This window comes from Cetorhinus maximus, unplaced genomic scaffold (assembly GCF_964194155.1).
Source record: "Cetorhinus maximus unplaced genomic scaffold, sCetMax3.hap1.1 HAP1_SCAFFOLD_1576, whole genome shotgun sequence".
Taxonomy (NCBI): Eukaryota; Metazoa; Chordata; class Chondrichthyes; order Lamniformes; family Cetorhinidae; genus Cetorhinus; species Cetorhinus maximus.
In genome coordinates, this window is record NW_027597516.1 from 41,372 (window position 1) to 54,153 (window position 12,782).

At 47.6% G+C, this 12,782-nt stretch overlaps 1 protein-coding gene across 1 annotated transcript; it reads left to right on the plus strand.

Annotated features, from left to right (window-relative positions):
- The first annotated feature begins 626 nt into the window (after positions 1–626).
- Positions 627–12,311, plus strand: LOC144676411 (V-type proton ATPase subunit d 2-like). The gene is made up of 8 exons (XM_078536832.1): positions 627–790; positions 1,821–1,992; positions 2,304–2,482; positions 4,057–4,136; positions 4,655–4,732; positions 10,375–10,551; positions 11,226–11,303; positions 12,026–12,311. Exons 1-8 carry the CDS (start codon positions 661–663, stop codon positions 12,185–12,187), a joined length of 1,056 nt encoding a protein of 351 aa, XP_078392958.1. The 5' UTR covers positions 627–660; the 3' UTR covers positions 12,188–12,311.
- The last annotated feature ends 471 nt before the right edge of the window (positions 12,312–12,782 follow it).

Here is a 12,782-nt window from a genome sequence, read left to right on the forward strand (position 1 = left end):
CACACACCTGTACCTGGGTCAGGAGTCTGCACACACCTGTACTTGGGCCAGGAGTCTGCACACACCAGTACCTGGGTCAGGAACCTGCACACACCTGTTCCTAGGTCAGGAGCCTGCACACACCTGTACCTGCGGAGTCTGCATATACCTGTCAGCAATTTGTTCACACATCTACCTGGTTTAGGGCTCTGTACACCCATCGAGGGCTGCGTTTATAATAACATACTGAAGGCTTGCCGGAGCCAGCTCAGGCAATGCTATAGTTAGTAGGAAGGACGAAGGCTAATGGATCACAGGAACTGGGGAACCGATTCAGAAATGATTCCAATTCCCTTAATGTGCACACTGCTGTCTCTTTAAGGATTATTGTTTAATCTGCAGCATGACACTTTCACGTTCCTGTAGATTTTGTTTTATAACAACATGTGAGGGAGGTGAAAATGGGGTTCGGGCCAGGGATAAGGAGGGTTTTTTGGTCCCGAGGACCAGGAAATATTGTGCAAAACACAAATAGCCAGAATGACCCAGAACCAGCAGCTTCACTCAGACCTGCTGCTGATGTCATCGAGAGCTTTAACAGCCCTGACCTTCATTATGAGGAGAGCAGCAGAGGACAAAGGGAGAGACTCATCATAGTGAGAGCTGCAAACTGTTACTTGAATGATGGGCTTCGCAGAGTTTTATTTCAATGTGGACAGCGGTTACCTGGAGGGACTGGTCAGAGGGTTTAAAGGTGGGATACTGAAACAGGCGGATTTCCTCAATCTAGTGCAGTGTCAGACTCTGGAGGGTGAGTTCCTATTGAACTTTGTTTTTCCAGTTCCCTTGCTGGGAGACCAAAAGAAGGGAAAGACTTGCATTTATATAGCGAAGACAGGACACCCCATAGCGCATATTAGGTACTTTTTGAAGTGTTGTCATTGTTGTAATGTAGAAAATGCAACAGCCAATTTGCGAGCAGCAAGCTCTCACAAACAGCAATGTGCTAATGATCAGGTAATCCATTTTTGTGATGTTGATTAGAAGATAAATATTGGTTAGAACACCGGGGATACCTCCCTTGCACTTCTTTAATACAGTGCAGTGAGGTCTTTTACATCCTCGCGAGAGGGCAAATGGGGTGTGCTCAAAGTGCAATTTTTCCCCTGTGGACCCAGCCCCTGAGTATCAGTTGGAATTGCTGTGGCTATGGTGGGGAGAGGGGGTGGGGGTGCTGGTACAGGAGTGGGGGGATTGAGGAGCGGATGGAATAGGTAGAGAATAGGGTTGGGGGTGGGGAGGTTGAGGAGGGGGAGGGTGAGTAGGGTGGATTGTCGGGGGAATCCAGGGAAGGGGAGTGGGGTGTGAAGTGGAGGGGGATATGTGGAGGAGAGGGAAGATGGGGAGGAGGGGGATGTAGGTTGAAGGGTAACCGAGCCTGCTCCTGCCTTCGCTCAGTGTCTGGCTGGGTGCAGCTTCCAGTGTGAGGGCCCAGCAAAGGCGGGAAGTAGGATCCTCAGTGATTTCCCTCTTTGGCCTGTGAGCTGACAGCAAACATGTAGCAAATGTGCCTGGTTATATTAGAGGTAGTGAGTCAAGGTGACGATTTGCTGTGGACACTGAGGTATGAGCTATTTTGATAATGGAAATGGTGGAGCTGGAGATGTCAGTCTCCCCATTGGTTCAAAGAGTGTGGAGGTTAATCCTGGGAATTAATCGCCTCTTGCCCTCAGTCCCAGCAAGGGTTAATAATCTTGCATTTAATAAGTGGTGTTTATCGAGCACTGTTTCGTGCAGAATAAACCCTTATCTAACCAGAGACTCGTGCTGTCTTTCTGCAGACCTGAAGCTGCACCTTCAGAGTACAGACTATGGCAGCTTTCTGTCCAACGAAACTGGCCCTCTCACCGTCTCCATCATTGACGACAAACTGAAACAAAAACTGCTGGTGGAGTTTGTCTATCTGCGAAATCATTCCTTGCAGCCTCTCACCACCTTCCTGGATTATATCACGTTAGTAATCGGGGTTTTGCGTTTAGTTTATTGTCACATGAATATTTTGAAGAGTCAGTTGAAAGCACGTCTGAGGAAATCAGTGTTTCATTAGTAACTCAGTCACATTGCTCACTGTGTGACATTGAGAGGGTGACAGCGTGATAGAGGGAGTGATACTGAGTGAGCGACAGTAAGTGTGAGAGTGACAGAGAGTGAATGACTGCTGGGTTACATTAGCCTGGACATTGAGTTTTGATGTGAACTTTCCCATGGCTCCAGTTCTGTGCAGTTCAGTGTAACTTGTGCCCATTGCTTGCTCTGTTTTGAAGGTACAGTTACATGATTGACAACGTTATCCTGCTGATTACTGGCACATTGCACCAGCGTCCTATCTCTGAGCTCCTTCCCAAGTGCCATCCCTTGGGCAGCTTCGAACAGATGGAGGCCGTTCACATTGCCCAGACCCCCGCTGAACTCTACAACGCCATCCTGGTCGATACACCGTTAGGTAAGAGATGGACTCACGGCCCCCAGTACCGGCCAGATGGCGTTCAGCACCATCTGATCAATAGTCTGGAGCAGCTGCAATACGATGTAGGACCATAGTGTACTGGTCAGTGAGGAGTATCTGTGTACTGTCAGTGCTGGGGTCCGAGTATCTGTGTATTGGTCAATGCAGGGGTCTGAGTCTCTCACTGTGTATTGGTCAGTGCAGGGGTCTGAGTGTCTCACTGTGTATTGGTCAGTGCAGGGGTCTGAATGTCTCACTGTGTACTGGTCTGGTCGGTGCAGGGGTCTGAATATCTCACTGTCTATTGGTCAGTGCAGGGGTCTGACTGTCTCACTGTGTATTGGTCAGTGCAGGGGTCTGAGTACCTGTGTACTGGTCAGTGAACTTCTCTGAATGACTTACTGTGTACTGGACAATGCAGGGGATCGAGTATCTGTGTACTGGTCAGTGCAGGGATCTGAATGTCTCACTGTGTACTGGTCAGTGCGGGGGTCTGAATGTCTCACTGTGTACTGGTCAGTGCAGGGATCTGAATGCCTCGCTGTGTATTGGTCAGTGTAGGAATCTGAGCATCTCACAGTGCAGGGGTCTGGTATCTCACTGTGTACTGGTCAGGGCAGGGGACTGAGTATCTGTGTAATAATTAGTGAAGGGGTCTGAGTGCCTCACTGTGTATTGGTCAGTGCAAAGGTCTGAGTGTCTCGCTGTGTCCTGGTCTGTGAAGAGGTCCTAGTATCTGTGTACGGGTCAGTGCAGGGGTCCTAGTATCTGTGTACCAATCAGTACAGGGTCTGAATGTCTTCACTGTGTACTGTCAGTGTAGGGGCTGAATGTCCCACTGTGTACAGGTCAGTGCGAGGGTCTGAAAGTCTCACTGTGTACTGGTTAGTGTATGGGTCTGTGTCTCACTGTGTATTGGTCAGTGCAGGGTTCTGAATTCTCACTGTGTATTGGTCAGTGCAGGGGTCTGAGTGTCTCACTGTGTATTGGTCAGTGTAGAAGTCTGTGTGTCTCATTGTGCAGGGGTCTGGTGTCTCACTGTGTACTGGTCTGTGCAGGGGTTCGAGTATCTGTGTACTAGTCAGTGCAGGGCTCTGAATGTCGCACTATGGATTGGTCAGTGCAGGGGTCTGAATGTTTCATGGTGTACTGGTCAATGCAGGGGTCCTAGTATCTGTGTACTGGTCAGTGCAGTGGCCTTAGTATCTGTGTACGGGTTGATGCAGGGGTCCTAGTATCTGTGTACCAATCAATACAGGGTCTGAATGTATCACTGTGTACTGGTCAGTGTACGGGTCTGTGTCTCACTGTGTACTGGTCAGTGCAGGCATCTGAGTGTCTCACTTTGTATTGGTCAGTGTAGGGGTCTGAAGACTCACTGTGTATTGGTCAGTGTGGGATCTGAGTGTCTCACTGTGCAGGGCTCTGACTATCTCACTGTGTATTGGTCAGTGCAGGGGTCTGACTGTCTCATACTTGCTGAGTTACAACACAGGCCATGTGTTAGATCATAGAGCATGTCAGACTGTGTGAGTATGTTGAACACTCACCTGGTAATTTCCATTTCCCAGCTTCCTTCTTCCAAGATTGCATCTCGGAGAATGACCTTGATGAAGTCAATATTGAAATATTACGAAATAAACTCTACAAGGTAAGAACAATAAATCTGATCAGAATGCATAATTTTCTCCCAGGCATCTGTTATAAGAACAAAAAGGAATAGGGGCAGAAGTCTGCTCTATGGCTCCTCAAACCTGCTTCTTCATTCATTAAGATGATGGCTATTCTTTTACATCACCTCCAGTTACCCCTACTCTCCCCATATCCCTCGATATCAATCTATCTATCTGCTGACTGAGCAACCACAGCTCTCTGTGGTGGTGAATTCTAAGGTTTCCCAGCCCTCTGAGTGGAGAAAATTTTCTTCATCTCAGTGCTAAACGGCCAACCCCTTATCCAGAGAATAACTGTTATTTTACAGATAAACCTCACCAACCCCTCGATTAAATTTCAGCCTGTAACTCACTCCTAGGTATCTGTTATTTTACCTATAAGCCCCCCTGAAACCCTGGTGAGATTATTTTTATTTCTTTCATCAATCTGAGCAGAACCCATTGATAAATGATTTCTTGCTCACTAGCCTCAGGGTTGTCAATTTTCCTGTTTCAGGCTTATCTCGAATCATTTTACAGCTTCTGTAAAGAACAGGGTGGGCAGACTGAAGAAGTGATGTGTCCCATCCTGCAGGTAAGCAAGTTAACCACTTCCCCCACTGTGACTGCATGTCTCTGTAAAGTGTAACTCTCGCAATCTGGCTCTGGGACTCTGGAACAATAAAGGGAATCATTAAAATAGACATTGAACAATGAACAATCAGTGATCAATGAAGGTCAGGTTTGAGCCCAGTCAAAGGGAGTTCAGGGACCAGCAGTTAGGATGGGATCTGTGCAACCATTTATAGGGGTTTCCACCATTGTCACTTGATTCCAAGGGTTTCAGAGCATGTGCTATATGGTTCTAGGGTCTCTGTATGAGGACTGAGTAAGCAAGACAAATATCAAATTAACAGATTGGAAGAAATCTAATTTTGAGTGGTTGAGAATTGAAATAGGGAAGAGCAACTGGAAAAAAAATACAGAGAAGGAGTGAGAGCAGCAGTGGGAAATAGTTAAATCAGTGATCAATAGAGTGCAGCAGACATCTATTCCACTTAAAAACAAGATTCATGGATGAGTAAAAAGATGAGTCAGATTGAAAAATATCAAACACTAAGTATATGAACAACATGGGAGAGGATGACAAATAGGAATATAAAGAGGTTACAAAAGAAGTCAAAAGATGAGAATTAAGTAACTTAAAAAGGAACTACGAAACTAAATTACTCAACAATGTAAAAAACAAAATAAAATATTCTAACAACACATAAAATTATGACAGGTTTAGATAATGTAGACAAAGAAAAAATGTTCCCATTGGCTGATGGTACAAGGAATAGGGGACAAAGATTTAAGGTTTTGGGCAAGAGATACAGTGGAGATGTGAGGAAAACCTTTTTTTACAGTGAGTAGTAATGATCTGGAACTTGCTGCCTACAAAGGTGGTGGAAGCAGAGACGAAGAATGATTTTGAAAGGAAATTGGAAAAGCACATGAGGCAAATAACCTCGCAGGGCTGCAGGACTGAAGTAGATGAGTGGGACTGACTCGTTTTACAGACTTACGGACTTACAGAAAGCTGTCAGGGACTTAAAGGGCCAAATGGCCTCCTTCTGTGAAATTACGGCTATGACTCCATAACTTTAAATAACAAAGGATAGGGCCACTAAGAATATACAAGCTAAACTCACAGGTACTCTCAGCAAAATGGCAGAAATAATGAATGTCTGTCTCAGTATTTACAGGGAGCCTAACAAAGTAGGCATGACATTAGAAAAAGAGAGATAAAGACATTTTAGATTTGGGGGGGGATGATAATTGATGAACTTAAAGAGGATAAGACTCCTGGTCTGGAAGGATTGTCACTTGTAACCATGCATATTAAAATAACTTATAGAACAGAGAGCAGAGGCACCATTACATACATATAACAATTCATTAGAAAAGGGAATAATAGCAAAGAACTGTCAGACATCTAATATTATACCTATATTTAAAAAGGGAGATAGAACAAGCCCAGAGAACTATACAAAAGCAAAGTATTGTAGATGCTAGAAATCTGAAATCAAAATAGAAAAAGATAGAAATACTCAGCAGGTCAGGCAGCCCCTGTAGAGAAAAGCAGAGTTAATATTTCAGGTCAATAACCGAGTATTTCCAGCATTTTCTGTTTTTATTCCAGGGAGCCGCAGACCAGTTGGGGGCCGGTTAGCTCAGTTTGCTAGATGGCTAGGATGTGATGCAGAATAACCTCAACAATATTGGTTCGATTCCTGTTCCAGCCTTTAATAAGGTAGTAGACCCATGAGTAAGGTCAGAGCATACAAAGCCAGGGACAGGTAGCAGAATAGCTACTAAACAGAAAACAGAAAGTAGGGGTAAAAGGTGGGGAGTGGTGTTTCACAGGGACCAGTGCTGATACCACTGTTGTTCACCATTTAAGTAAATAATTTTGTCTTGCAAATCAGAAGTATAATTTCAAAATTTTCAGATGACACGAAGTTACATTGTTGTTAATACAAAAGGAGAATGCAACAAACTAGAGGAAGACATTACTAAACTTGCAAAATGGGCATGTTTTTGGCAAATGAATTTCAATATAGACTAATGTGAGGGGGTGCATTTTGTGGGAAGATTAAGGAGGCCACATACTGATGAAAAAAAAGTGTCTAAATGGGGTAGAGAAACTGAGGGATCTGAGAGCACTAAAAATAGTGCCACATGTTAATAAGGCCATAAAAATTAAATAAAGTACTGGGGTTCATTTCTGGAAGGATAGAACTGAAAAGCAGAGAGGTTATGCTAAAGCTGTATCAAACCTTGGTTGGAACACACTTGTAGTATTGTGCCCTGTCCTGGTCTTGATATCGTAAAAAGGATATAGGGCAGAATTTTTCGCTGAGTGGGTGGGCACGCGCCCGACCCGCTCGAGTGTAAAATAACACGTGATGATGTTGGGCGAGGGTCCTGACATCATCGCGCACTCTGCATGATATTTCGGTCAGCTGGTGTGCGCAGGAATCGGAGCCGCGCCCGCCATCAATTACCAGGCTGGTTAAGGCCATTAAAAAGGCAATTAAGCTAGATTTTACATTGCCTGTGTGACTTTGTGCTTGTCGCACAGGCAAAATGGGCAGGCGGGCAGCCGACAATTTGCTAAACCTCATCCAAGGGCGGGATAAAAAGGGTCCACAGCATTGCCAGTGCGAGTAGTGAGGAGTTTAGGAGATAGTTTGCTGCTGGTTGCTTATTGGCACTTGACAGCTTCATCTCTGTTCAGGGCTTCATTGTTAGCATTTCCAGGCTTCAGTTCAGGACTTATTGGCGTCGCCAAGGCCCCCAGAAGATTCAGACCGTGTGGACCCTTCCAGGTGTCAAACAGCCTTCCCTTACCCTGGGAATGGGGATTGTGGTCTCTGCTGGTGGCACCTCCTCTGTGGAGGAAGAGAGGGACAGAAGGGAGAGGAGGCCAGGTGCCCCAATGCAGCTTTGAGGGGAGAGAGCAATGGGAGGAGTGGCTCAGGCACAAGGCGCGCAGGGCCAGCTGGCAGTCCAAGGTGGAAGGGGCCACAGGAGACGTCACTAACCTCCTGCCAGGGTTTACAGGCAGCGATGCAGCTACCTCAATATGTCTGAGGTGCAATGCCAAAGAAGGCTCCGCCTCTCAAGGGAGACAGTGACCTCCATTTGTCAGGTGATTGGGCCTGAGATCAGTTCCGACCGTGTGGGTGGACACTCCATGCCAGTGGCTTTGAAGGTCACGGTGGTTCTCAACTTCTTTGCCTCCAGCTCTTTCCAGGGGTCAGTTGGGGATCTGTGTGGAGTCTCCCAATCAGCTGTCCACAGTTGCATCAAGCAACTCTTTTCAGGTGACTACTGACATGAGAGTCGCCACTGTCTCAATGGAGGAGGCAGTGCGCTCGGCCATGAGGGTCAATACAGTGCACATGCTCCTCATGGACCTCCGCCAAATCCTCCTGCACATCTTGCTGGACATCCAGCATCTGCTGCCTAATGGACAACTCCAGAGGCTCAACATCTGCCTTCAACTCAGCATAGTCCTGGTCCCCAGCAGTCCTCCGACTGCTGGCGCCCTGGGCACACTCTGCCTCCAACTGCACCTCAAGCGAGTGTAAAGTGCCCTCATCAATGTGCACTGACATTCTAGCCGCCGATCTAATGCCCACCAAGGTGCTGGTATCTGCGCTGCTGCCTGGTTCAGCGAGTGGGTGTGAAACAGGTGCAAATAAAGCCCGGTGGTCCTCCTGCATCAGGGTGGCCCTTCGGTGTCCAGAGAGTGAGTGCGCGCTGGCGAATCTAAGGGAGAACAAGGACATGTCATTAGTTAAAGCCATCACACTGTCACTGTGCATGCCAGGCACCCTAGTGAGACAATGGAGATCTGCATCATGGTGCCATCATCTTTCAATGATCAGTGAGGACTGCTGGTTTGAGGCTCCCATCAACAAAGAGGCTACACTAGAATGGTTGCACAGTACAAAACTTTCACCTCTGTGTACTGCGTTCTCACCTTCATCTGGCACCCCCACCTCTCCACACCCAGTTGCACGTGGAGCGTGCCAGCTCTCTAGCTCTAGGGCATCCTGCTTGAATCTGGTGAGCAGCAGCAGGTTGAGCAGGCCTCCGCCTGTATGTGACCTCTCTGATGGGTTATGGCTTGTCTTCTCCTGAAAGGACAGAGGAGCATTGATTAGTCCACTCTCTACCTGCAGCGCCATTGCAGCCTGGCCAACCCCAGCTGAGGAACACCTCACAGGGCACATCCGAGTTGCAGCCCTTGAGCCACAAGGCACTCAGTCCAAGCAGCCAGGGCTCACCCCCTTGGCCAGCTCTGGCATCATTGACAGTTGGCACTCAGACTCTAGCACCCGAGGTCCAGGGGGGAACGGCCAGATCTTAACACTTATGCACACTGATCCATGCCAACACTGTACTTACCCTTCCTGAGCGCAGCAGGTCATTGAACCTCTTCAGGAACTGTACCCATGTGCATTGCATCACGTCATGGCTGCTAACCTCCTCCCATGCCCACTTTGTCAGATGCGGTGGCCTCCTCTTCCCATCTCTGGGGACAATGGTGTCCTTCCTGGTGGCCACCTCCTCCAGGAGGATCACGAGGCACCCATCCAAAAAGCAGGCGGCCGAGTGCCCACCCGACCTGCCCTTCCACCTACTGGCCCGAGCCACACTCGACTCCATCACATTAGGTAACGAGAGACAGAAGAGATGTTCTTCCATGGCAGCCTTCAAGGGGCTGTTATTATTAAACCAGCCGCCGGGTCACTGTTGGACTCAGCAGCTGACAGACCCCCTCCCCCGCCCCGCCCTTCCCAACCAGTGAGGAGCTGCGTTTCATGCTGGGCGAGCATTAATTGGCCCGCCAACGTGAAATCAAAGCTGGGGGCCGGTCGGGGGCAGCGACCCATTTCCCAGCCGATCCTGGACCCACCGCCTGCCAAACTGAAAATTCTGCCCATAGAGATTTGGAGAAGTGCAAGATTCACAAGGATATCACCAGAACCGAGAAGATATACTTATTGGGGAAGACTGAACACGCTAGGGCTCTTTTCTCCAGAAAAAAAGAATAGTGAAGGGCAGCCTGAAAGAAGTCTTTAAGATTATGAAAATAGGGGAGAAGTAAAGAAGATATTTCCACTTGTGGGAGAAGCCCAAAACCCAAAACTAGGGACCATGAATATTGTCTCGTGTTTAAAGACAGCAGTGCTTCTCAGTGCTTTCTCATTGCAAGTCTTTATTGAACTGAACTCAAGATGGCAGCTTCCAGAGAGCTGCGACATGGTAGAGGTCACATGACTACAGAAAGCCAGATAGGACATGTAGAACCAATTGCATTTCAAACCCAAACAAATATAAGATAGTTGCTAATAAATTCAATAAGGAGCTCATAAGAAACTTCTTTACCTAGAGAACAGTAAGAATGTAGACAGACACTACCAAATACAATAGGTAGAATAGATGCATTTAAGGGGATCCTACATAAGTACATGAGGGATATATTGATTTGGTTAGATAAAGTAAGATGGGAAGAGGCTCATGTGGAACATAAACACTCCCATAGACCATTTGGAGAGAATAGCCTGTTTCTGTGCTGTGCTGTCTATGCATTTCAGTATGTCTGATTCTGAGGTATCCCTCCATGAGCACAGCCTCACTCTGGGGTTTTATCTCACTCGCTGGTATGTTCCTGTCTAGTTTGAAGCTGACCGCCGTGCGTTTATCATCACTCTGAACTCCTTTGGCACCGAGCTAAGCAGAGAGGATCGGGCTGCACTTTACCCTTGCTGTGGCAGGCTTCACCCAGATAGTTTGACTCTCTTGTCCAAAGCTGAGGATTTTGAGCATGTGCGTGCAGTTGCTGAATATTATGCGGTACGTTCTCTAACTGATACCAAAGCTCTCGTTGTTACTCCAATCAATGTTCATTCAATGTGCTCTTCCTGTTCCCTGCCAGTCAAACTTTCCCATTCTGTCCTGGACCTTGACCTGTGTTAGGGTGAATGAGAAGATTCTGAGCCCAATCCAGAGCCCACAATTTCCTGTACGGGCAGCTGAGACAATCTCTGACCAGACAGCTGAGGCCGTCTCCGTCTGGGCGGCTGGGACTGACTCTACCTGGGCAGCTGAGGCCGTCTCCGTCTGGGCGGCTGGGACTGACTCTACTTGGGCAGCTGAGAGCATCTTTGTCTCAGGATTTACCTGGCGACCTTGTCACATGGCACCTGCTCCCACTGGCGTTGGGAGGAGGCCCTTCAGTGGCCGGTAATTAACTATTTAAAGGCCTCAATTGGCCTAAGGGCAAGTGAGCTGCTTGACGCCTACCCTGCCACTGGTAAATACCAGTAGGGATGGGTAGGCAACAGGCAAGGCACCCCTCCCATCCCATCCCATCTGATTTTGCACTACTCCGCTGCCCCCCCCTCCCCGCCAACATCCAGCCTGCTCCTATTGGTGGGGGTGGGGTGGGTTGGTCTGAATTCCAGGCTGTGGGACCCTTTCCCAGGATTATGTTTATTTCTGACCTGCCTCTTATTCCCTTCTGTCAGGAATATAAATTCTTGTTTGAAGGTGCAGAGAAGAATTCAGATGAGAAGACGCTGGAGGACAAGTTCTTTGAATATGAGGTAAAGGCCCCAAAATGGTCCCTCAGTCCTCCCATCCCCTCTCACCCCCTCATCCCTTTTCATCACCTATACCCCACCCTCATTCACCTCAATCCCCTCTCCCCCTTTCACCCTTCACCCCTACACCTTCCTTCTTCCTTCAATCCCCCCCACCCACCTCCACCCTTACCAATTCCACCCTCCTCCAACCCCCTCACCACAATGTGTATCAGGTGGGGTGCATTTTGTTTCTGCAGAGTTTGAGTTGAGGCTGTATTTGTGGATTAAATACATTGGCCAGGAGCTGGGTCAGACTTGGCCTGGTGATCAAGACACGCTCCAGAGTAAAGGATGGAGCTGCTGCAAGCTATAAAAACCTGAAGCATCCCAAACCATGGCCGATTCTTTTGGTTTGGTGCTTTGTGTGAGAAACACTGGGGAAACATCCTGAACTGCAGCCTGGGTAGAAACACCGGGGATGGACAGTCCTATGTTAGTTACAATACATTGAAATGTTTCCCGCCCAAATCAGGCAGGAGTGAGGTAACAGGGACCATTGCCAAAGGATACGAAGACATTGACAGTGCTCAATTCTAACGGACCAGGAAAAGGACAGGGGGCTTTCAGCAAAAGTAACTTGTTCCCAAAATAAGTGGCTCACCCACCTCAGTCCAGGGTGCTCACACACTACATGGCCTCACCCTTCTTTATCCAACTGTAAATCTCACTCTCTTCCTTCCCAGGTGAAACTCAATGTGCTGGCGTTTGATAACCAGTTTCACTTTGGGGTGTTTCACGCTTACATGAAGCTGAAGGAGCAGGAATGTCGGAATATCGTCTGGATCGCAGAATGTATAGCCCAGAGGCATCGCACTCGTATCGACAACTACATCCCCATACTCTAACTGCAAATCACCTAAGCCATGACCAGTGCCTTAGTAACCAGTGACCAATGACCAACTGCTGTAAATTGTCCCAGTAACTGACCCTCAGTAACCAGCCTACAGCAACTTACTCTGAGTAACTGCCTCGCCCATACAGCCTCAAGCAACCTGCAATTTGCTCATCCTGTAACATGCCCTCAGTAATTAATCTTTAGCCATTTGTTGATCTCAGTAATCAGTCCTGAGGCAGCAACCCCTGGTTAGTAGACTAATCATTCGCTCAACCCCTGGGCTGGAGATGCTGTGATCCCAGTAATAACTCCCTCATTGCTATCTGTCTGATTTAGTGTGTTCTGCTAAATAACCTCATTTCATCATGATTTGGAGTGGATGCACCTGCCTGAGGTGTCCAATCAGAAATGAGAACTATTCCTTGTGTACAAAATAGTCCATTAAAACAATATCATTCTTACCTAATGGGCTTTTTAAGTTCTGTCAAATGTAATGTAAGAACATAAGAAATAGGAGCAGGAGTAGGTGGCCCCTGGAGCCTGCGCCGCCATTCAATAAGATGATGGCTGATCTGATTGTGGACTTAACTCCACTTTCCTGTCTG